The sequence below is a fragment of the Lygodium microphyllum genome, chromosome 1, assembly GCF_053477565.2.
Source record: "Lygodium microphyllum isolate KBCC chromosome 1, Lygodium_microphyllum_v1.1.10, whole genome shotgun sequence".
Classification (NCBI taxonomy): domain Eukaryota; kingdom Viridiplantae; phylum Streptophyta; class Polypodiopsida; order Schizaeales; family Lygodiaceae; genus Lygodium; species Lygodium microphyllum.
In genome coordinates this window covers 154,330,853-154,357,170 of record NC_141135.1, presented here as the reverse complement: position 1 = coordinate 154,357,170, position 26,318 = coordinate 154,330,853, and the positions used below count along the sequence as shown (strand labels likewise).

At 43.7% G+C, this 26,318-nt stretch overlaps 1 protein-coding gene across 1 annotated transcript in view; it reads right to left on the bottom strand.

Moving 5' to 3' along the window:
* Positions 1 to 11,976: 11,976 nt before the first annotated feature.
* The window catches only part of LOC148041852 (uncharacterized), a 218,910-nt gene continuing 204,568 nt past the window's right edge, over positions 11,977 to 26,318 (bottom strand). Inside the window, exon 14 of the mRNA XM_087683285.1 lies at positions 11,977 to 12,072. Within this exon, the coding sequence (XP_087539411.1) occupies positions 12,065 to 12,072 (8 nt within the window). The 3' untranslated portion in view covers positions 11,977 to 12,064. The remainder of the gene's footprint in view (positions 12,073 to 26,318) is intronic.

Sequence of the window (26,318 nt, the reverse complement as noted above, 5' to 3'; positions counted from 1 at the left end):
CTCCTCCTCCTCCTTCTCTCCCTCTTCTTTTCTCTCCTCACTCCTTCTTCTTCTATCTCCTCACTCCTCTCCCTCTTCCCCCCTTCCCTCCTTTTTTTTTTCTCTTCTCTCCCTCTTTCCCTTTCCTCCTTCTCTCCTTCCTCCTCTCCTTCTCCCTCTTCTTCCTTTCTCTCTCCCACTCCTTCCTCTCTCCTTCTTCTTCACTTCTTCTCTTCTCCTCCTCTTCTCCCTCTTCTCCTCCTCTCTCTCCCTTGCTCTCCTCTTCCTTCTTCTCTTCTCCTTCTTTTCTTCTCCTTCTCCTTCTCTTCCTTCCTTCTCCTTCTCCTTCTCCCTCTTCTCCTCCTCTCTCTCCCTCCTCCTTCCCTTCACACTGCTCACGGGGGAAAATGGCGCAGCTGACAACGAATGGGGGGGGGGGGGGACTCTGACGAGGAGGAGGAGGAGGGTGGGCTTTTAAAGGGAGGCTGCAGCTGAATGCCGCCACCTAGGTGGCATGCCCCTCCCCTTCTTCCACATCACTCCCTCTCCCTCTCTCCCCGACGTACTATCGAGGGGGGGGGGGGGGGAGGGAAAGGGAAAAAAAAAAAAGTAGAAAAAAGGGGGGAAATGTTACATCCTCTCCCCCTTAGAGGAATCGAGATGTCCTCATCTCGAGAGAAACTGGGGGGAGACAAGCACAACTGGGGCTTATAACCTGTGGGTTAGGGCCCACCACGCTTCCGTTGCGCTACTTTGATTACTCAAATTCTTAAAATAACAACTTGTCGCAACTCATAGAATGCAATAGGATTTATTCCAAGTACATGACTTATTATCTCGAGAGGATCTTCCTAGGACATCTAGTCATCCTCAAAGGTTACAACATGCTCCAAACCTTCATCATCATGTGGCTCATAATATGAGCCAAAAGTATAGTTTAGACGGCTTCGTTTGACCGCACCTTTCTGATTCTCAGGGTCCAGCTCAGGACAATCTGTTTGGATGTGTCCTAGTTCATTGCAGTGGAAACATCGGCGGTTGGGGCATCTCTTACGGATGTGTCCTATCTCTCCGCACTTGTGGCACCTCTTGTCTTGATCCGGTGAGTCATCTTCATCATAGTTGCCTGATTTAAGTTCTTGCTCGATTGGATTCGCTCGGAGTAATGTGTCTTGCAAGTTCGTTGGGCGCATCGATTCCAATCGAGTGTTTATGGGTGGATTCAACCCAGCACAAAACTTTGACACCTGTTGTGTCATATCCATTGGGGGTGCATAATTTAGGAGTGAAACGAACTTTGAATAGTATGCTTCAAGGGATAATCCTAGCTGCTTCAAGTTGTAGAATTCATTCATCTTTTGTGTACGGTAGGCACGTGGCAAATACCTCCCTCACACAGTTTCATTAAGCTTATCCCAAGTGATTGTCCCCTCCGAGATTGCTTGGTCTCTGCACCACTGTTTCCACCAAAGTCTCGCTTCGCCTGTAAGCTTAAGTTTGGTGAGCATAGCTTGGTTAGCAGGTGCAGTTCCTGTTGCCTCAAAATAGTCCTCCATGGACTCAATCCAGATCTTGGCGTCAGCTTGAACAGTCCTTCCCTTACCGTCAAACTTGGGTGGCTTAATTTGCTTGAGAAGGAACTTCTTCTCTTGCATGTCAGCATTTGCGGGTGCAGAAGGTGCCTGGCAATCAAGCCATACCACTTAGGTTATTTCTGCTTAGGATATGTCTATAAATCAAACATTAATCAATCATGTATTATTATGAAGTTTTGCTCTGATACCAACTGTAGCGTGCCCGATCCTCGAATCGCGGGATACGTCTTAGCAGTCCATCGAGAGATATATCTAGAAGACGCCACCCGGCACTCCCAAGGAATGACACGGGGTTTGCCAACTAGGGTCTCTCGAGTCTGCCCCGCAACGGAACTTATCCGGCCGTTCCCACTAGGATCGACCTGAAGTCCGGGTTCCTAGTCAACATTGTTTAAGGTCATAGATCGACTTTTTCCTAACATTTCTTGTTAACCTTTCCTTTGAGGAAAGCTCTCGGCTAACCGAGACCACCCTTCCGTAGGATAGACCCATCGGTCACATCCACCATGCTTCCCTCGAGGGTTGTCTTAGTTATTTAATTACCTACCACATTATGCTTGACATATAAAGGCAACTTCATTAATTAACCCGTTAATCACAGGTTCCTTTACGTAATTTAGGCCATGGATACGAAGACAAGATAAAACAAGATCAAACACTTCCTTAACTTATCTTCAGATTAATGTGTGTCTCCTGCCCATACAGGAGAATTAAGTGCTCCTTTCTGCCTCCGCAGAAAAATCCTTCCGTCTTCCGGCAATAAAACCCGAAGGTTTATCCTTTCAAGATTCCTCCTTGTAACTAGTATCAAGGCCTCGAGATCCCATCCCGAGTCACGTAGAATACTTGTGTAGGACCCGGAGGCATTAGAAGGATTTACGGCTAGAGCCCCCACTGGCACCCAAGCATCCTCTTACGCCAAGTGACTTCCACGGAGAGACCTCTTGCGGCGGGTTCGGTCCACATTCCCAGTGTGGATTCATAACCCCCTTGGTTAGGGATTGGCGGCTCGCGGGGGGTAGCTAGCGCCATCCTTCCTTAATTATCCCTTTAGAAAATTAACCATAGATGAAGCAACTAGCATAGTAACAATTTCTAGGGAAAACATCTCTTTCATTTCCATGGCAATCAGTCATCTCAGACTCGGCCATGAAATCATCAAACACTCTCCACTTGGGTTAACATCCAAAACCACATTAACAAATAGTTGAATGTACAACCTCTTGCTTCAAGGCATCACAATCCCATTGCATGCACAATCAGAATTTTAACTAGATATATCAAAATACTTGCTTAACCTTTTCAAACCGCCAAGCATAACTTGGGTCAACAATCCATTTAGGGTTAGGTCACTAGCTTCAACTAAGCTAGGGGCGTATCCATTTGCGATAATCCACAGCAAGATTGATGAAACAATTCGCATGCAAATTATACTTATTCCTAATGCCCCGGATCACATGTGACTTGCGTTTATGAAAGTCTAGGGTTTTGTCTAACGATGCAAGTGTATCTCATGAACAGAAATTAACATTTCATGTGTTCCTTTTAACCATGATTGCGAAACGTGAATTCTAAATGACTAATCATGCACTGAACTGGTTAAAAAGCTATCATTTTATGTGAAGTAAGGTGATAACCCCATCATTTTATGTGAATTTCAAACTCTTCCGTTTGCACATGCAACTTAGTTCTTAGAGTAAACAAAATCTTATGCACGACATTAATCCTTTCATCCCTTCCACGAGACATAATTCTTAAATTAATTTTTTAAGGCTTAGAACTTGGGCTTGATTCGTGTGTGCTGCGTTGGTCGTTCCGCTCGCCCCTCTAGCATTACCGGTGGCTTGGATGTCTACGCTTCCCACGACTTTCTTCTTGGGAGCCATTCGCCTTGCGGAGATTGGGCAGTTCGGACCTTAACGGTTTCGGTTTGATACGTTTGGTTGGGAAAGACTGCTGGATGGGTTCATTGCCGAGAGAGTGGTTTGGGTGACTTGTGGCGGTTACTCTCTTTCTCTCTCTTCTTCTTCTTTTTTTTTTACTCTCCTACTCTCTTTCGCTCTCCTTCTCTTCTTCTCCTTTTCTCTTATTCCTCTACTCTCTCTCTCTCCTTCTCTTCTTTTCCTTCCCCCTTATTTCTCTCTCCTTCTCTTCTTTTCTTCTCTCTTATTTCTCTACTCTCTCTCTCTCTCTCCTCTTTTTTTCCTTCTCTCTTATTTCTCTACTCTCTCTCTCTCCTCTTCCTCTCCCACCTCTTTTCTCCTCCTTCCCTCTCTTTCTCTTCTTCTTCTCTTCTTCTACTACCTCACTCCTCTCTCCCTCTAACTCTTCTTCTTCTTCTTCTTCTTCTTCTTCTACCTCTCTCCTTCTCTTCTTCTCCTTCTACTTCTCTCCCCTTCTTTTCTTCTCTTTCTCACTTCTTTTTCTATCTCCTCACTCCTTCTCTCCCACTACTTCCCTTTTCTCTACCACTCCTTATTCTCTCCTTCTCCTTCTCTCCCTCTCCCTCCTCTTCTCTCTCTCTCTCTCCTTTCTTTTCTCCCACTACTTCCCTTATTTCTACCACTCCTCCTTTCTTTTCTCCCACTACTTCCTGTTCCTCTACCTATCTCCTCCTCCTTCTCCTTCTCTCCCTCTTCTTTTCTCTCCTCACTCCTTCTTCTTCTATCTTCTCACTCCTCTCCCTCTTCCCCCCATCCCTCCTTTTTTTCTCTCTTCTCTCCCTCTTTCCCTTTCCTCCTTCTCTCCTTCCTCTTCTCTCCTTCTCCCTCTTCTTCCCTTCCCTCTCCCACTCCTTCTTCCTCTCTCATTCTTCTTCACTTCTTCTCTTCTCCTCCTCTTCTCCCTCTTCTCCTCCTCTCTCTCCCTCCCTCCCTCTCCTCTTCCTTCTTCTCTTCTCCTTCTTTTCTTCTCCTTCTCTTCCTTCCTTCTCCTCCTTCTCCTTCTCCCTCTTCTCCTCCTCTCTCTCCCTCCTCCTTCCCTTCACACTGCCCACGATGGAAAATGACGCAGCTGACAATGAATGGGGGGGGGGGGGGGGGGGGCTTCTGCAACAACAGGGGGGAACTTCTGCAGCAACAGGGGGGCGGGGGGGAGGGGGGGGGGATTTGCCGACGAGGAGGAGGGTGGGCTTTTAAAGGGGGGGAGGGGGGCGCAGCGGAACGCCGCCACCTGGGCGGCATGCCCCTCCCCTTCTTCCACATCACTCCCTCTCTCTCTTTGCTCGACGTATTGTCGAGGGGGGGGGGGGGAGGAAGGGAAAGGGAAAAAAAAGAAAAAAAGAAAAAAGAAAAAAGGGGAGAAATGTTACAGACCCAGATACAAGTAAGGTGTAAAAAGAGTACCAGACTTGGCACCTCGTGCGAAGACAAGATTTCGATAGGTAAGCTTCCACGAGAAATCACCAAAAGATACAAGATTCACATGGGTAAGCTTCCATATGGAATCACCAAAAGATACAACATAACCTACATCATCCAACTATCTAGCTGAAAGTAGACTTTTGATCAAAGACGGAACATGGTGTATATCATGCAAAGTAAACATACTGTTTGGAGAAAACTACAACTAGACAACACCAATACTAATAATATCCAATGTTAGGCCATTACCCAATCTGACAACCTTGTCATGCTGCAATAGGAGTCGAACCGCTCTTGATGAGGGGTGATATGAAATGAAGCCCTTGAATGAATTGAGTAGCCAACATTGAGCATAGGTAGACGAGGCATTAGTCAACTACGAAACATCAAGAGAAGAAGCTACAAGTATATAGTCATCATCAAGATAGGTTTGCACGATCTTGATACTAGACTTGCTAGGAACAATGCTGCGATCATTATTCTTTGCTTGCACTTTATCATTTTTCTTTTCCTTGTGCTTGCCATCATATATCTTATGGCACTGTAGTTGATTATGCCCTTGCTTCCCACAATAGTGACAAGTCAACACGGACTTATGACCATGGGACTTATTGTGAGTCTGTCCATGTGACTGAAAACGAGAATTCTGAGAGTCTCTCCCATGGCGGTCATTACTGCTTCTACAATTATTGCCTTTGATTGTCAAAGCATGAGAGGTGCGGGAAGCATTGATATTCTTTGTATTAGCCTCTTCATTCAAGAGAGCACCATCTATATCCTACAATTTCAGCCCATAAGTAGGCATATTTGCACACATACTAGTATAAAAGATGTCCAAGGGAGTAAGATTGTCCTTAAATTCAATTCCCTGTGAAGTCTCTGAGTGTCAAAGCATGAGAGGTGTAAGAAGCATTGCCATTCTTTCTATTAACCTCTTCATTCAAGAGCGCACCCTCTATATCCTGTAATTTCAGCCCATTAATATTCATATTTATACATATAGTAGTATAAAAGATATCCCATGACTTAGGTAATATAATCAACAATAACAAGGGAGGAAGATTGTTCTTAAATTTAATCATCTATGAAGATAGATGGTTGAAAATAGAATGAAACTCATGTAAATGGATAGATATGGAAGTCCCCTCCTTCACATGAAGGTCCATGGGTTGTTTCAACCAATATATTTGAGACACAGGGCTATGCTTATCATAGACATTACGAATCTTATTCCATAATTCCCAATTGGTCTATTCATTAGAGACATCATCATAGGATACATGCTTAAAGAGAGAAAATGATTGTACATTTACATAACTCATCCAGTTCAATCCAATCCTTCGCATCAAAGTGTTCGGGCTTTACAGCCTCGTGTCTCAATGGCTTAATATGCAATCTTTGCACTAAAACCTACAAGATTTGTGCCTTTCAATAGCTATAATTTGTGCCATCCAACTTCTCGATGTTAAAGATAGCATTTGTATTCGATCCATAAACCATAATGGAGTAAATGAAAGCACAGTCCAAGACAAATAGACAGCTGTAAATGATAGCAAAACAACCCCAAAATCACAGCCAAATTGAGGGCTAAGCAAGAGAATTTTCCAAAATGGTAAGCTGTCCACAAATTGTAATCAAGTAACTGCCAAATCCAAGTGATTGCTCTCAAATAGAATGTATAAAACTGAAATGACACATTGCTATAATAAACTGCACTAGAATGCCAACAATCAATTGTGAGTAACCAAGAAAGAAAAACTACGAACAATCAGCATAGAAAGTTGTCACAATTATAGTGTATTAGTAACCATATATGCAATAGGCATAGATATCATGCATATAGGAGATCTCGGGATAAAGAGAAGAGAACTTTCAAATGCATAACCACTGATCAAAGCTTAATACATAACCTAAAAGAATATAACTATCACTGATAACACATTGACAGATATAAGTGCTAGATCCAAAGTAAGTGATCAAATTTGCATACTATAGGATAATTGCATCCAATACATATCAAGAGAGCATATACATGAAGTAAGTGTTCCACTATCTCAAAGAACAAAGCTCTGCCAAGTAAATACAAGCGTCTTCCACTAGGAGCGAATCCAGAATATAAAGTAAGCAAGCAAATCTCAAGACATATACATCAAAGCATTCGAAAAGTCCAAGCACATCACAAATATATCCAAGAGCATAAGTGTCAAATGAAGCTTCAATATTTGTGAGTGGGTACGCATAAAAGCTCAAAGCAATTGATCAAAGTATGAGTATATCAAATGTAGCTCAAATCCAAGTACCAAAGCATATCATAACCATATCGGAGCTCATATATCAATGCTAGACATCATTGTAGATATGTAGTATATATGAAATACCATGTAGACATGATAGGCATTTAAAGTATGAAGCTTGATGTTGTATGCTTGCTATCTAAACATTTATGACAACAATAAACCTCTGCAAAACTAAGCTAATTAAGCTCTAAAAAATCCAAGTAGCATCCCAAAAGTATAACCATACGATCCAAGCACCAAAATAGCATTCATGAAGCATCAAACATGCATCATGAAATTTATTGTTTGCTGTCCAAATCAGAACTGTTATGTTCTATGTGAAATACAAAACAAAAAATGATATAGAATCACACTATGATTACCCAGATTTGTATCTCTCATCGCACTCTTTGTTTCTAGCTATAGAACACATGAATTCGATACCACATATGCAAAAGATATGGCTAAAGTATAACAATGCTATGAAGTTCCCATAGTTATTCATGACTTTTATAGCATGCTCTATATCCACTCAAAATGGATAAAATGACTGCTCCTTAGCTCAATAAGTACTCAACAAGGCTCAAATAAGTCCTAAAAGCTTCTTGACAAGCCAGTAGTAAGTTAGAACAAGTTGAAAAAAGAAAAGACTCAATGCATACCTCGAGAAGAAGAAACAATGGCTGCCATGAAACCTTGAGTTCAAGCTTTGAATCTGAGTTGAAGAAAAGGATGAAGAAGCTCCTTGAATGGTTGGCTTTGATAACAATTGAAAGGTAGAGCCCAAGTGAAAGTACACAAGTGAAAGAAAAAGCAAAGTAAGAGCTATGGCAGATGGAGTAAGAGAGAGAGAATTATGTGGGAACCCCAACAATCATAATGTGTGACCGGCCTTCCTTTATTCAAATGTCACTAAAAGAATAAACAATGAAGTGACAATGATAAAGACTCCCACCACCTATAGTGTATAGGTGTGTGGCTATTGTCACTGCAATGAATATACAAGTGGTTAGACACAAACGCCTTTACCCCCAACACATGGTGTCTTCCAAATTTCAGAAAGGAAGCAAACTCTTTGCAAACAGAGGTTTTGACTACATTGAGGTTTCTTGATTGGCCTGACAAGCAACTGCAAATGACTAAATTTAACAAGATGGTGAGATTGGGCTTGAAAGACTATCCAAGATGTTATCCCAGGTTAGGCGAAGGTTTATTCCTTCTACTATATTCACTAGTACTTCTCGAATACTAAGAGGTTATAGGTTGCTTTGGTCGACCTTGGAGGATTGGCTTTGGAGGTACTCTCCCTTACTTGCTCCTCTATCCTTATCAATGTGGTTGGATTGGGCTTTTGTGAAACCTAAGATTTTCTAAAGCAATCGCCTAATTAAATCTATCACAAAATGGTAGAGGATAAGAGATGGATCATAGAGAAAGCTAACAAAGTTTGGTCAGTTTGTGATAGTGTAGCTAAGTGGCTTGATTGTCTGCTTCATTTATGGAAGTTGAAGCTTGCCTATCGAGGAAAAGTTTTTCTCCAGAGGCTTCTCATTGGGGGACTACATATTGGTAATGTGCTGTGGGCCCAATATCTTGGACTATTTGTGATGGGATCCCAATTAATCTCTTCATTTCTTGCTGGATTGGTTTTAGACAGGTGTGGGACTTCATTTTCAGAGTGTAGGATCTCTTTGACAAGTTAGAGAATACTTATTTACTCTTGGATCCTACTCAAGATGCCTTCTAGAGCTAGGTTGTAGTCTCATCATCCATGCCTTTTTCATGGCAAGATGCCTTCCACAACTAGGTTGTAGTCTCATCATCCATGCCTTTTTCATTTCATACGATGGATTGGTCTTTGGTATATTTCATGGACTCGAAATGCTTTTGTATTTGATTCGGCCCCAGGTATCCATGGCCATGTGGGTCAAGTACAAGGCCTACTTTTATGGCAAATTTCTTCTATGATCTTAGCTAGACTTATTATTGGAGATGTGGCTACTCCATGCATGGATACTGTTCATTCCACCCTTGTTGTGCCCTCTTGATGATCCTTTTTCTTTATTCCTATGGATTTGTGGTTCATAACTTCTTAGAGAGCTTGTGTTCTTATATTATGTTATTCTGATAGCCTTTTGGTTTCATGTGAGTTGTTGCCATTTCGCTTGGTTGGCCTAGAGGCCTGATGTATATATTTTCATACATTAATCTACACTCTTTCATGTATATGTGTATATATATATATATATATATATATATTCATGAAAAACTAACATTTAGTATTGAACAAAATTTTCAATCTAAACAAAATGTTGACTCTTTTAGAGATAAGGTTTTTAATATGAAAATCAAGGGCCATTTTAGTTTAGAATATTACCAAAAAACATGGGAATGTATTAAGAAAAAACATGCAAAGTCAAGGTTGAAGGTTAGCATATTGGCTCCAAAAAATGTTTTTTGTAATTGTACTGGAGGATTTTTTAAAAATACCATTGCCATATTTTAATATATCTTTTTAATTTAAAGAAATCCATATTTTTCACGACATTTCTTTAGTTTGATCACTTTATCATATTCATGAAATGCATCAAACCTGTTAGGATTCATTTTATAGTTGAATTTGTTGACCATGAAATCTTAGTTTTTGTGATTATTGATGGTTTATATGAAGTGTTGTTAGGCGTTTTCAAATACTTGTAGAACTTCCTTAGTCTCCAAGGATGAGACTATGTAATAAATTATGGAAGCTAAAAAAGTCTAGAATTAGCTTGAACTTAGATATCCTCCATGAATGGGTTGTGGACAGTAGAGATAGGCACCAACAATCTGTAAAAGAGGATTAAGGTTCAGTTGTGGATAGCCTATCTATTTATAGAAGTATGGATCCTTCCAAATTAAAGTTTGGCTTATGGGATTTAATGGAAGTTTGATAATTTGTGTTTTGGTGTTGTAATAAAGAGCTAATTAGTTTATAATGCATTTTTAGCTCAACAACCCATTGCTTTCTGTTTCTAAAGATATCTTCAACTTTATAATCACAAAAATTGAGAACCCTATTGTCAAGAACAAAGGCTACAAAATTTGCAATGAGTACAACATTAACTTAAAAAAGTACAAATATTTCATATTGTTATTTCAGAAATTTTATACTTATTATTTAAACTGAAATTCCAATACATTTATCCATCCAAAAGAACTCATGGCCTTTGCTTTTACAAATAGAAATAGAAAGGGGGCTAACAGATATCCATGTCTCACTGATTTTTGAATCTAACAGATATCCATGTCTCACAAATAGAAATAGAAAGGGGGGGGCTAACAGATATCCATGTCTCACTGATTTTTGAATATCGAATCTTCTCCCCTCTATCCCCATTGTCTAACTAATCTTTCAATACTAAATCTTCTACCCTGTATCCCCATTGACAAGAACACTTGGCTATGGGCTAAGGAATTGAGGGCTGCAACTCCTCTGGAAATCCCATCCTTTGCATGGTGCCCTTCAAGAACTCCAAATCTATACCGTCATAAGCAGTAATTATGAGAGGCTTGCTTGCAGACATGGGATTCTGGCACCTTTTCCACCTAACCCCTTGTATGGTTTGGTAGAGGTTTTTTTATACTTTGATCGATTCTTTATGTTCTTCAGAAAAATTGTAAAAAATAAGCAATTTTAATGCTATACTAAACTACAAAAACTCTTGAGATGAAAGCCATCAATGTCCAAGTCAAGGAGGACCTTTAAAGTGAACATTTCACACAAATCAGCTCATGTTTGAGCGACAACATGATGACTTTAAATTTGTTTGAGAGAGTGTGAAAAATAACTTCTAGAAGATGCACAATTCTTTGCATATCAGAGTGCGGACCCTTCGTACCAATTCTCTAGCAAAGGATGTGTGTCACATATTTTCCTGTTATTTCTGAGGAAAAGAAAATTGTATTGAAATCTCAGCAATAATCACCACTAATGTTAAAAATCATAGTTCAAACACCAATATATCAAGTATGCACATGGAATAGACACTCCAGGTTGGCTGCTTTAAGGGAGAATAGACTAACAAAAAAAATCCAGTCTGGCAGGCTATAATGTGTACTTATGGGCAATTCCTAAATGGAAGAAAGTGCATGAATCTCAAATGTATAAGCATCATCTTACTGCCACCTCATTTTCTCTAAATCTCTTTGTACTCACTCATCTACCTCTAAGAATATATATGATCTCTAATAAGATGCAAGAGTGAGAAGTATGCAGCTCATTTATGACTGTTACTTGTAAGTCCACGCTGTTAGGGAAGTGGACTATCCTAAAATAGATGCTGCTTTGAAAATCCCCATATCCATTTTTTATAGTCCAAGACACTATGGGCACAATTATCCTTGCTGAGTGACATGAAGATCCATTTAAGCTTCCTCTCCACATCATCTTGTCTCATAGGGCAAGGCCAGAAGCAATGCTTCTAATTATCCTTAGTAGTGATGTGTCATGATTCATGTCTCACATGATACCGTATGTGCTTTATTATGAAACTTGATAACATTTTTCATCCAGACTCCAATGGATTCCAAATCTTTGGGGATAGCAAAAAGCAACTGCTATATAAACTCACGGTCATCAACTTTCAAGAGCTTCATTGATATTTGAATCCTTAATCTTTTCCTGTATTCATCAATTTGAGCTTAATGACTTGATTGTTCTAGCTGCATAAGTAAAATCACACTTCTGTACTCCAACCAGATTACTTTGAGAAAATGACAAAATACCTCTATGTGGGGTGGTTCCAATTCAAGGTATACCCTTTGTACAAAGTGGAAACTGATTGAGAACTTGAAAAGCTCATTGCTGGGTCATTCACCAAGCTGAAAAGAAAAATTATCCAAAAAATGTTGTAAGCAGTTGGAGTTCAGTGTGGAGAAAGTATTAATAATTAAGACGGAGCCTCTCAAAATTTCAAATGATGAAGTGCTATATCATTTAATTTAAAAGAAAGAAACTTATAGTATACCTACGCACATCTCTTCTTTTTCTTTTCTGAATAAGCTTAAATTAAATGAGAATATTTACATCAGGCCTTGCCAGCCAAAGAAAATCACAGCAATCATAAGTGAAGCCAAAAGGCTACCAAAACAATGTGGGGGGCGCAATAGGAGTGGAGCGAACAATATATAGCCATGGAGCAGCCGGTTCAGTGAGCAGGCCAGCTGAAGTAATCCTCAAACACGGACCACGTGACCATGGATACCAAAGGATGAATAGAAAATAAAGGCATATAGGTGTGCCAAATGTGCCAAAGGCAGTACATCTTAGAAAATGGAAAAGGCAAGGATGATTTGGCTACAAGTGGTCAAAGAATGCATCTTGCCCATGACCCAAGAATGTATGGCCATTTGTTGCTGTTGTGTCATTGAGGTCCACACACGGGAAATAAAGCTCCAAATTAGTCTTGCAATAGGGCAGGAGATGAAAAGATGAATCGAGGTCTGGTCACATGCAGTGCAAAAGATACTGCGACCATGGGAGATCTTGCGAGCATGCAACAAATCCCTAGTGGGAAGACCCCAATAAGCAGCCTCCATATGAAAAATTTTCCTCCATAAGGAATCTTGGAATTCCATAGTTGAAGAAATCTATCTCACCACTCCCCTCTACTATACCAAACTTGCCAAACTTTGTTGGCTTTCTTAGTGACTCATCTCCTATACTCGACCATCTTATGGTAAATCTAATTGGCCAGCCTTTTTAGGAAATCCTCTAGTTTCACAAACACCCAATCCTACAAGGGAAAGAAGGCTAAAAGTCAGGCAACAAAGTATGCCATTGAAGCTGCTCCTACAAAATTGACCAAATTTGGGTGTAGCCTCTAGGCACCTGAAAGTACTTGTGAATGTAACAGAAGGAATAAAGACGGGGCTGACCATGAATGGCAACATCATGTAGAGTCTGCAACCGCAATCTACCCACACACCTCTCTCTCTCTTTTTTTTTTGCGGAACCTCTCTCTCTCTCTCTCTGTCTCTTTTTTCTCGTAAATCTCTCTCTTTGTCTCTCTCTATCTCTGTCTCTCTGTCTTTTTTTTTTCTCGTAAAAGGTAATTGTATTAATTACGGAAAAAAGGTACAAGATTACATGATTACATGATTACAAGAGACACGAGGGCCCTAGGCCAACGTGTGGGAAATCCCCGTACTAATGCACTAAAAAGGTTACACCAATCATGGCAACGACCCAGAGGCAATTGCCATATGCCAGGGATGCAAATCCTCCCGAGGGAGCAAGTCGGAGTGCCGGATGAGATCTAGCTGCCAATGCAAGAGCCCTTTAAGCCTGGCAATATGTCTCGGTACATTAGAGGCCGAATCAAAGAGAAAAGCATTATGCGTGGTCCAAATGTGCCAGCATCCCCAGTATCTGAAAAAGTGAAATAAGATCTTCATATGTAACTGTGGCGGTGTGGGGTACTTTGGGCGCACAAAAACCCAATCGAAAGGAGTTAGTGAGGACCCCACCACTGTGCGCCAGATTTGCGACAAGAGTGACCAGATATTCTTGGCGAGCGGGCAAGAAAGAAAACGATGTTGGGCCGATTCCGCAGTAGTGGTACAGAAGAAACAATTGCCATTGGAGATTCGACGCTTGGAAAGGGCCGAGGCAAGAGGAAGACCACCAATCATTACCCGCCAAAGAAAGACCTTGCATTTGAAAAGTGCCTTATTCAGCCAACCCTCCATCAGCGTTGCCTGCCACCATGACAGCGATTTCCGCAGTCCCCAAACAGTATTAGCTTTCACACCCAGCCACTGGTGATCTTGAATGAGAAGATGATACACTTGATTAGTAGAGGCCTTTTCCAGACTCAACCAGCCTGCAAGGTCCCAGTCCTGCCAAGGACGATCCACAGCCAGGGCAGGAAAGGGTTGCCTACCCTGAAGCTCCGACAAAAGCTTTCCCCATAAACCACGGTATCCGCGCGGGATCCTGAAAAGTCTCCTAGCAGTCCGAAACGATGCGAGGACATTGTGAGAGGCAAGGGTAGCATCGGCAATCGAAGTCACACCTAAACGGGCCATGCGGTTAAATCTCGGTCTGAGCTGATGTTTGTCTTCCCATGAAAGTAATCTCGATACTGCCAACAATTCCAGCTGAAAGGAGTTAGTCTGCAAGCGGTCCCCCACTGGATGCCAACGGGCCTTTTGGAGCACCACTTTCCAAGAGCCGACCAAGTGCAGTAACAAAGAGGAAGAGGGACTGGAAAATCGAGAGTCAGCATTAAGGACATGCCACCAGGAGGCCCGAAGTCGTGTGTTACCATGGCGTAGTCCGCAGTCCTCAAGAAAATAACGGGCTATGATGGTCCACGGGTGAGGATCCACACACATGGCACGAAAAAGAGACCAACGAAGAGCCAGCATATGAGTTTCTGCATCCAAAATAGCTCCACCACCCATGCGTTTAGGGGTACATGTATGTGACCATGAAATCCACGAAATGCCTGCTTGCAGTGAATCCTTCTTCCATAGCATGAAGCGAATGGGATGAGTGAGAGCCTTCAAAGTAGTAGGCGTCCATGGCAACAATGGCAGGAAATATGTTAGCATTGGTAGCATAATTGTCTGAGCCACTTTGAGGCGGACATGGAATGGCCACGCTTGCGACTTTCAATACATAAACTTCGCCGCCAGTTTTTGTGAAATCCATTCCAGTAGGTCCTTTGGCCGTACATCCACCCCCAATGGGTATCCAAGATGCCTGATAATGGAGCCATGGGAAATCACCTGGCCCTGCCAGCCTAATGACTGTAAATCAGGCTCCGTGCAACTGAGAATGGTTGACTTAAAGGCATTGATGCGAAGACCAGAGGCCTGATCAAAGAGCGCCCAAACATCTAATGCCTTTCGAATGTTGTCCCTCTCCACCCGCAAAATCATAAAGGTGTCATCAGCCAAAGATTGGCTAATGAAGTGCTGCCCCAAAGGAAGAGACAATCCTACCAACTGAGCAGAAGCCGCCATTGAGGATAACATTGAAAGGACCGGGTGAGTCGCCAGGGCAAAGAAGAGAGGACTCAAAGGGCAACCCTGTCTGACCGAGCGTGCAAGGACAAATGGCTCTGTAACCCCACCATTGAGCATAACTCTTGAAGAAGTCGCAGCACTAACGGTGTAGATCAATCGGGACATCCGAGTACCAAAGCCCATAGCAGACATGAGATCTGCAATGAAAGACCAGTCCACATAGTCAAATGCCTTTTCCAAGTCCAATTGAATCAATACCACTTCCTGACTGGAGTGCCGCGCATAGTCAATAGCCATTTGCACATTTAAGATATTATACAGAATGTTGCGGCCCTTAATGAAACCATATTGGAGAGGATGCACAATAGCTGGAAGGTGCTTGTGAAGCCGATTCGCCAGCACTTTGGAGAAGATTTTATACATCGAGCCCATCAAAGAAATTGGTCTCTAGTGTTGGAGCATTGACGGCGAAGGGACCTTTGGAATCAGTTTGATAAGGTCTTCTTTCCATGAGGAAGGCATGACCCCTGTTTCCCAAACCTGCTGAAACATGACCGCCAATGGCTTCACCAACTACGTGGCCGAGTTCTCAAAGAATTCATTAGTGAGACCATCCCAACCAGGACTTTTATCCTTAGGCAGGTGCAACAAAACATCCATAACCTCCTCCTCGCAAATATCCGCCTCCAAAGTGGCTTGCATATCAAGTGGAACCTGCTGGCGGACCAGATGATAGAAGACTGAGCGGGCATGCGTAAGCTGGCTAGAAGGCGAGGGAGAAGAACCAAGAAGTTCCATAAAATAATTTCTGCACATATTGACAATGGTCTGTGGATCAGTGACCATGCGCCCTTCCGAATCCTGGAGTCTAGTCATATTTTCGCGAGCCGGAGAAGCATGCAAGGTGCGAAAGAACTTATGAGACTGGCAGGCACTATCTTGCAATGTGTCAGTCAAGTTATGCAGCTTGGCCTACTGATAAGATTTCAACTGAAACACTTGAATAAGATGGGCCAGACGCCTCTCCAGTGACAGCAGAAAATCATCATCTGGGGAATCCACGAGCAAGGAACGGACCAAAGCCAGTAAGTCCTCTGATGCATGTCGACGTTGCCGACAAAGAGAGGCATGGTGAATCCCATACTGCCGAGCAACCCGCTGCACATTAGAGAGCAGCCGTGCAAATGAAGCCATGCCCTCAAAGGCGAAGTCTAGTAAGAACCTCTCAATCAATTGCTGCATATAGCCCTAAAAAATTGGATGCTTCAAATAAGAGGAGTTGAAACGTAAAGGGAGCCTATCCAGCAACTGCATAAAAGGTGCAATAGGTTGCGCCCGCATCTCAAGCTGGAGGGGGAAATGGTCCGACAACGCATATTGCTACAAGACCTTCATTTCCAGCATCTCGGGAAGAAAATCATCCCCTTGCATGATATACATTCGGTCCAACCGCGACCAAGTAGTTGCATATTGTGCGGAATGAAAAGTAAACCCTGAAAAAGAAGGGTGAAGCCACGACCAAAGATCTTGCTTAAGTACGTGCAAAGCAAAGGAATTCCACACCCGGCTTTCCGGCGTATCCATTACCGAATGCCCTGAAGTGGACTGAGAAGAGTCAACACACATATTGAAATCTCCCATCAAAAACCCCCTTTGGCCAAGTGACATGGAGCCCTGCAAAGTCGACCAAAGATCCCGTCGGGATGCGGGAACATTCAGAGCATAGAGGCCCAGCAACCATAAAATCTCTCCTTCAAATAAGACTTCGATTACCAGAAAGCGGCCCTGCACATCATTTTTAACAAGAACAGGCTGGTATTTCTCATGGACAATCATTAGCACGCCCGAATAGTGCGTAGCATGTGTTCCTGCATAAAACAGACGGAATCCATGACAATCCACAACTTTTCCTGCTTCACCGTGACTTTTGTGCTCAACTGCACACAATACATCCCACTGGTTCTCATGCAAGACAGTCCACATGGCATGTTGCTTATGGCGAGAGCAAATGCCTCGTACATTCCACGTGGCTATCTTCATATATCTTCAAAAAAAGGAAGTCAGGAACGAGGCGCCTGTTGCCTCGATTTCACCTTTTCCGCGAGAGCATCCAAGACATCCTCATCCAGAAAATCAGCCAATACTGAAAACGAATTCTGGCGACCTGCTTTAGAGGTAGAAGGAAAATCCACTGCCTTGGGAGTGGGGCGGGGATAACGCCGATCCCAGGGTGTAATCACATTACCTTTTGTATCAAACGCCAGCTTAGTGGGTGGGCCCTTGGGACCGTCTGTATAGACTTTCCTTGTAGACTGACTACGGGGGGCAGACGGGGCCATAGTACGCGCAGCCTGCTGTGAAGTGAACATTTCTTTCCTGCGCATATACGTGCACACGGAATCTTGTGAAGCATTAGGCCCAGGATCCGCCAGGCCTACATCCAACTTTTTACCTTTTTTTTGACGTGCCTCAATCCAATCAGTGCTACGAGAATCCAAACCCAAGACCTGTTGTTTGCCTTTATCCACGACATTAGGTGGCTGAAGGGCCTCTTGTGCCGGGGCATCAAGCACCATGTCATGCTTAGGCAACACAACCTGCGCATCCTCGGAAGACGGTTGCCTTTCAGGGCATTCAGCCATAAAATGCCCCAATTTACCACATGAAAAGCAGTGTCCCCGCCATAAGAGGAGTTGAAACGTAAAGGGAGCCTATCCAGCAATTGCATAAAAGGTGCAATAGGTTGCGCCCGCATCTCAAGCTGGAGGGGGAAATGGTCCGACAACGCATATTGCTGCAAGACCTTCATTTCTAGCATCTCGGGAAGAAAATCATCCCCTTGCATGATATACATTCGGTCCAACCGCGACCAAGTAGTTGCATATTGTGCAGAATGAAAAGTAAACCCTGAAAAAGAAGGGTGAAGCCACGACCAAAGATCTTGCTTAAGTACGTGCAAAGCAAAGGAATTCCACACCCGGCTTTCCGGCGTATCCATTACCGAATGCCCTGAAGTGGACTGAGAAGAGTCAATACACATATTGAAATCTCCCATCAAAAACCCCCTTTGGCCAAGTGACATGGAGCCTTGCAAAGTCGACCAAAGATCCCGTCGGGATGCGGGATCATTCGGAGCATAGAGGCCCAGCAACCATAAAATCTCTCCTTCAAATAAGACTTCGATTACCAGAAAGCGGCCCTGCACATCATTTTTAACAAGAACAGGCTGGTATTTCTCATGGACAATCATCAGCACGCCCGAATAGTGCGTAGCATGTGTTCCTGCATAAAACAGACGGAATCCATGACAATCCACAACTTTTCCTGCTTCACCGTGACTTTTGTGCTCAACTGTACACAATACATCCCACTGGTTCTCATGCAAGACAGTCCACATGGCATGTTGCTTATGGCGAGAGCAAATGCCTCGCACATTCCACGTGGCTATCTTCATATATCTTCAAAAAAGGAAATCAAGAGCGAGGCGCCTGTTGCCTCGACTTCATCTTTTCCGCAAGAGCATCCAGGACACCCTCATCTAGAAAATCAGCCAATACTGCAAACGAATTCTGGCGGCCTGCTTTAGAGGTAGAAGGAAAATCCACTGCCTTGGGAGTGGAACGGGGATAACTCCGATCCCAGGGTGTAATCACATTACCTTTTGTATCAAACGCCAGCTTAGCAGGTGGGCCCTTGGGACCATTTGTATAGACTTTCCTGGTAGACTGATTACGGGGGGCAGACGGGGCCATAGTACGCGCAGCATACTGTGGAGTGAACATTTCTTTCCGGCGCATATACGTGCACAAGGAGTCTTGTGAAGCATTAGGCCCAGGGTCCGTCAGGCCTGCATCCAACCTTTTACTGTTTTTTGACGAGCCTCAATCCAATCAGTGCTACGGGAATCCAGACCCAGGACCTATTGTTTGCCTTTATCCACAACACTAGGTGGCTGAAGGGCCTCCTGTGCCGGGGCATCAAGCACCATGTCATCCTTAGGCAGCATAACATGCGCATCCTCGGAAGACGGTTGTCTTTCTGGGCATTCTCATAAAATGCCGCAATTTACCACATGAAAAGCAGTGTCCCGCAAAGTTGCCCCATTTCAAGCGAAAATGCAAAGGATGCATGCCAGAACAATTGAGGCGAAGCCACGCAGGCCTTTTCTTGGCCGTGTCCCATAACATGCATAAACGGTTTCGATTCATAGCCCTGAGGCTTGGGGGAACCAGCATTGTTCCCACAACTGCCATCGCCTCCTTCAACAATGGCCAATAGACCGCCGGACAATTTTCCACTTCCACCCACACCGGGCATTCTCGTTGAAGCAGATGCTGAAAGTCGCCCATAGGGCGCCATGGTACAACATGGACCAAGCGGCGATCAAAGAATAATGGCAACTTGGACAGGAGCTCAGCTCGATGTGTTTCCGATTTCAACAACACCTCATAAAAGCCGCGAGGTCCAAGGAAGATCTCCTCAACACACTCGCCTTGCAATAAATGGTGCATCCACTGGCGAATATGTGAAAGCACTGGGATCCTACCAGTGAAGAAAAGTATAATGGCACGGTCATAAAACACCGAGAAGGACCGCAAGACTGATTTCGGGTCCACCGTGGCTTCCAGCACATCATCAGTTCCCGCGTCAGAAAAAGTTTCATTATTATGCTGGACATAATCGCCAAGCAGAGTATTGGCAAAGTCCAGCAAATGCTCCCAGTCAATCTCCTGCGAATCCACAGGATCAGAGGCAACCTGCGCATAGGAACGTTCCTGAGGACCCATTAGCTCGTCATAAGTATGCTTGGAGCGCTTGCCCGTAGGCGGCTGTTCAGAACCCGGAGGTATCTCCTCCGTGCACAGCACCATATCCTCCGGCTCCTCTGTATCGGAATCAGGGCCAAGGGCCGCCACCGTCCGGTCTAGAAAATCCATATCCAGGCCAGCCATACTGCTGTCTTCTCTCTGAAGAAGTTGTCAGGCGGCAGTCGTTAGATGGGTCTCCAGGCGGCGCACAGGTCTAGGCGATCCTCTCTCTCTCGCTCTCGGCTGCCTTAGCTCTGCATGCGGACGTAAAGCAGGGGACCATAGGCGTGCACTCGTTCAGGCGTCTCTCTCTCTCTCTGTCTCTCTCTCTCGCTCGCTCTGCAGGTCCCACAGGCCTGCAAAATCAGGAGACCGCCCGACTGCAGCAATAGGACTGCAACGGGGCTCCTGTGCTGAACCGGCCAGACGCGAGTAAGTGAACCCCTGACAAACAGGGCGTGTGAACACAGGCGAGTAGCTGAGGGCACAGATCCAGGCGACTGTGCAACGTCCGAGGGGAGACGTCAGGCAAGACCGCGCGCAGTAGGGCAGAGTCACACCGCAGAGGGAGACCAAGTCGCGACTTGATGGCCACGGCAGACGACGCGACGGCAAGAAAGAAAAGAGGGACGACGCAGACCTGGCAGGCACGGACGTCGAGGGCGAATTCTGAGCCTCCATAGGTAGGCGCCCGCGTGCAGGATGATGGTCGCAGGCAGAAAACGACGGCGCAGGCGATTTAGGGCATCCTCTGACGGCGCGAGGACAGGACACCATCGTCGATCTTCACGCTCGCCATCGCAACCTCCATCGGGTCTTCTCTCTCTCTCTCTCTCTGTCTCTCTTTCGTCTCTGTCTCTCTCTCTCTCTCTCTCTCTCTCTCTCTGTCTCTCAGTCTCTCTCTCTCTCTCTTTCGTGAATAAGTGTATATTAATATTGGAAATATGCCTTTAGACCAACCATATTGGAAGGAAATAAGTCACATTTTTACATTAGACCATTAGGTCCTCACACACCTCTCTCTCTCTCTCTCTCTCTCTCTCTCTCTCTCTCTATGCGACAGAGAGCCAGAGATAGAGGAACACTACATCTACCGATGCACTGTATATTATGATATACGAGGTAGATACCACTGTCTGTTTCGAGAGGGTTTTGGACCCCTGAGACGGATCATGCAATTTGAGGATCAGAGATGCTTGGGATTCTTCCTCTTGGAGCTCCAGAGGCGCAGAGCAACAATTCTACGGAGTAGGAGGCCCCCACAGCTCGGCTCACATAGACAGAGAGCAGTCACTGACTTTTTCACTGATACACGACAGAGTATGGCAGATACTACTACTACTGCCACACAGCCTACAGGAGTCCATCATCATTGAACCTCATCTCTTGTAGGTGTCCCTTTGGATAGAGCAGTGGCACTTAGCCGGTCTAGGCGCCCACGTCCACCCGGACGAAGGCCTAGACATCCACACCACAAACAAATTAAAGCCATCATTGAGCGCCACAGGAGACAGATGCTGAGACGCCTCAGCCATGCAGAGATACACCTCCTTAGAGGACAAACATCTCATTGATGGAGAGTTTTCCTTTTTCTATTTTCACTTTTAGATCATTGACATGTTTCCCTTTTATAGGACACTATTTCATTTTTTCAGTCTTATACACATGTTTTTCATCTTTTCTCGTTCCAGATGAGAAACACACCATCATTGTATGTATTGCTTTGGTCTCATAGGCCACATTGGCCTTTTAGAGACGTTAATATATACTCTCTCTCTCTCTCTCTCTCTATTTTTCATGAGGGATTTTGAGTTAAAGAATATAAATTTTACAAAGGTTCTTTTCTAGCCAACCAAGTTCCCTTTTTTCTCCCCCTAAAGATTATTGAAATTAAAGTATAATTAGACGTACAATAAGCCATCTGGCTAGCATGCAAAAGCCATATGCATCTCATCATTGCTGTTGCAGTCATTGCCTCCATCTCACACTATCTTTTTGCTCTATTCCTTATGCTAGTATACCTCCTTGTTGCTTTGCCTCCAACACCCCTATTGTACCTTCAGACCTCTCCTTCTCCCCCCTATTGTGTCTTCCCTACTCTCTCCCTTTGTAACATTTTCCTTGTGACACGTTTGGTAATGCATATGTACCCCGAAGTGTTCATGGGGCTCAAGGAATGAGTGCCGGTCATGCAAATTCTTCTTTTGGTGTTGGTTATGATGTAAATACATCAAATGCACCCTTTTTGACGTAGCCAGTGTATGGAAACTTTACTCCTAAAGGGGCAGCAAAAGACTAGGATGAGGGTGAAAAAGGGATTAAGTTTGAGTCCTTTCAATGGCGCACAAGATAGTTTGAAAACCTTGAATTTTATTCGAAAATTTTATGTAGCCTATTAGGGGGGAAACTTCACCAAAACCTCTAAGATTTGGAAGGTAGCCACTTTCTTGAAGGAGAATGCTTTGCAATGGTGGTCTATGCTCTTAATGCAAGGTAGAGCACTGTCAACATGGGTACAATTCAAGCAAATGTTTGCATTGAATTGGTTGACTAGTACATTTGAGGTGGATGTCATGACAACTTGAAACAACCTTGATGCAACGCAATGCAAGAACTTGAAACAGTATAACAAGAAGTTTTGGAATGCCTTGCTGCCAGTAACTTCTTATCGTTTAGTTCCTCTTCATGAGCAAGTGGAAAAGTATGTATGTGGGCTTCCTAAGGAAATCAAGGATTTTTACATTAAATCCACTATGTCTAGCATGTCTTAGCTTATAGAGACTGTTGCTATAGTTGATACATTGCTGTGTGGGAAAGATTTGGACTTTCAAAAAATTAGGGAGAATGCTAAATAAGAAGTTGTTAAAGGTTGAGAAAAGTGAAAGATTTGAAAATCAGCTTGAAAAGAGGTCAAAATAGCAAGGAAAGGGCCGAAAGTTAGTTGCATAACATATTAAATTAAGGGCTGCAAATAAATGCTTTACTTGTGAATAGGAGGCTCACATGGCTAAGGACTGTCCCAATCGGTAGCAAGCTAGAAAATTAGAAAATTAGGGAGATCCCAAGGTTAAGAAGCCCAGAATATCAGTTGGATTGATGCCAAATGTTAGTGATCATTCCAATGATGATATTATTAAGTTATGCAAAGCATGGGGCAAAATCAGAGACTAGCATGCTTTGATTTTCTTTGATAATGGAGCACGAGCCAATTTTATCTCTATAGACATGGCAGCCTGTCTAGGCATCACGGAGGATGAGATGGGATCCATGGGAAAAGTTGCTATGGCATGCAAGGGCCATACAAAGCCTGTCACACCACTCATTGGAAAGCTTCGTTTGCACATTTCGGGATGAGGACAATGAAGAGTTCTTTATTGCTCTACTTGGTTGTGATGTCTTGCTTGGTATGCCTTGGTTCCATCATGTGTATGCAATGATTGATATGCATGCTAAAGTGATCACTATTCAACATAAGGGCAAGACCCATACTTTGGAGTCAAACGAATGACCTGAGAAGGCTCCGATAGAGGATATCATTTGCCAAAAAAATCATTTGCGACGGATAGTTTGGACTCAGAGATAAGCTTACGAGAGGCCATTCCAAACTATGGCAAAAGCTCAGAGATGTACTTGTGCTGAGAAATGAAGATGCCCTCACATTGTTGGTAGACTTGAAAACCAAAAAGAAGTGGAGGAGATCAAGGTTGGTCACACCAAACTCTTGGCTTAGAATCTCCCATGTATGCTTCGCCTCATGTATATGTTTACCTGTCACAATCAAATCATCCACATAGAGGATGACACATCACAAAATCTTGATCCTCCAACTGAAAGTAGAGGTTGGGATCATGATCCGATCTCCTGGACCATTCTCAAGGAAGAAGTGGTCAATTTGCTAATATTAAGCTCTAGGGGATTTTATCTCAAACCATAGGGAGTCTTATGCAAGTGAAACACATAGTTCTCCTTATTGGGTATCACTAAAACCTTGAGGCTAATTCACATGAAGCTCCCCTAAAAAATACCATTCAAGAATGTGGACTTCACATCCATCTAATACATGGTTCAATGATGATGTGCTACAAGAGCTAATATGGTCCAAATGGTATACACTTAGACCGATGAAGAAAAAGCCTCCAAGTAGGTCAATCCTACCTTTTACATGAAAGCCTTAGCAACAAGCCTTGCCTTGTGCTTGCTCAAGGTGTCATCTGCCAGGTATTTGGTCTTGTAGACCTACTTCACATTGATAATATTTTATCTCACGGGATGTAGATCTAGCTTCCATGTCTCATTCTGCTTGAGGAAATTGAGCTCTTTCTGCATAGCACAACACTAGCTTTCTTGTGCAAGAGCCCCTTCAAGAGTAGTAGGCTCATGATCCTCAGAAATCTTGGACATTAGGGCATAGTTCACACAAAGTGAATGCCAAGTCCTTTTTTGTAATCTAGTTGATCTGTAGGGGTCTCTCTAGTTTTTTGGGAAAGAAATAAATCCACATTGCTGCATCAGTTTATGACACCATTGAGGAATAACAAATGGTTGTGTATCATGTGAGGGAGCCCAAGGGGCCTTCGATACCTATGGTGCACTTGCATCCAAAGACAAATGCACCTCATTATGGGAAGAAAACTCCCCTTTTGAAGGCTGAATAACCCTCAAAGAAGAATGAGGGATACAAGAAGCCAATGAAGGAGGGGGAGACAAGGGGTGGGAGGGAAACTAGTGCCAAAGAAGGGGTGCTAAGGGGTAACTTAGAAGGAAGGGGTAGTGGTGAGTGGAAGGGAAGTAGCAGAGGATCCACCTGTTTGTGCACCATTAGGGGGTTCTTCTGAAGAAGAGGTGACAACCTCATCAAAGAGAACATTTCGGATCATCACCTCTTTGTCAAAATTAGGATCATAGAGCATGTATCCTTTGATTACATGACTATAACCAATAAACATGTGTAACTTGGACTTTGCATCGAGTTTCCCCTTCTTTTTCTTGTCAACGAGAATGTAGCCATTGCATCCAAAAATGTGAAAATCAGCAACGTACGGCTTCTGTCCGAAGAAAGCCTTGTGTAGAGTCATAACCTGTAAGGAAATAGTAAGGGACCTGTTGCAAATGTCAACCACTATAGACATTGCTTCAGCCCAAAGGCTATGGGATAACCTTGTGAGAGTGCACAACTAACGAGGGTATCTGTGAAGGCATTCTTGGCCATAGCAACAAGAGTGGCAGTGCTATAAGGAGAATATGTAAGGAGGATAATGTGGGTAGGGTGGATAGGGTGGGGGAGTGGAGTGCACTAGGGAATGAATCCTAGAGTGCTTACCATGCACACAGGATGTGTGCATAGTGGATCCAAAAGTGGGAATGGACTAATTGGGCATGGGCATGGTGACCGCATGAATAGCCCATGGAGGAGGGATAACGACACTCGGGGCAGAGGATGGATATCCCTGCATGGGAGTGACCCATGGTGTGCGATGACACACCATAAGTAGAGGATAGAAATCCTTGCGGCTAGAAGGTCGATAGATGAGTGAATAGAGAGGGAGGAGGCTAAAGAACATGCAATAGAATGTTAGTGTGGGTGCTGTAAGGAGGTAGGTGTATGAGACAAAAGAATGAGGAGGGCAGACTGAATGAATACTAGATAAGTGGAGAGAGAGTGGGATGCCTATAAATAGCCAAACTGAAACATGAACTGGCCAGGGCCCAGAAAATGGCTGCCTAAGTCAGCCCGTCCACTGTCACAATGTCCACCCTACCAAAACTGAAATGCAGTGATGTGACCTCCACCTAAAGTGTCCAGGACTGATAAAATGAGAGAAACACAATGTTAGAGCTCCAAATGTCCTTGTTTGAGTCAGAGTGAGGCTCATAGGTAGGAGATAACCATACATGACACACAAGATTACTAACACCTCCTCTCAGATCCTAGATGTGGCAGAAGGCTAAAGAATATGGAACAGATCTGAGGGTGGCAGGAGGATTGCTATGGGGGATGAAGTCTATCGACGAAGGAAAGAGGCCACTGCATACAAAAAGTCAAATGGAAGACTGCAAGCCTTAAAGAATCTCCTTGACGATAGAAAACCCCCTCTGAAACAGAAAGGGCCAAGAAATCTACAGCCACATCACTGATATCATCCCCATCTGTAAGGGATAGAGGGTATGAGGGAATCATCAAAGGAGATAGTGGGGGATGGGGTAGGACTTGTGGGATGAATGGTGCACAAATGGGAATGGTTGCAACAATAGAAAACTCCCTTGAAGGACCCTTCATGCTGGAAG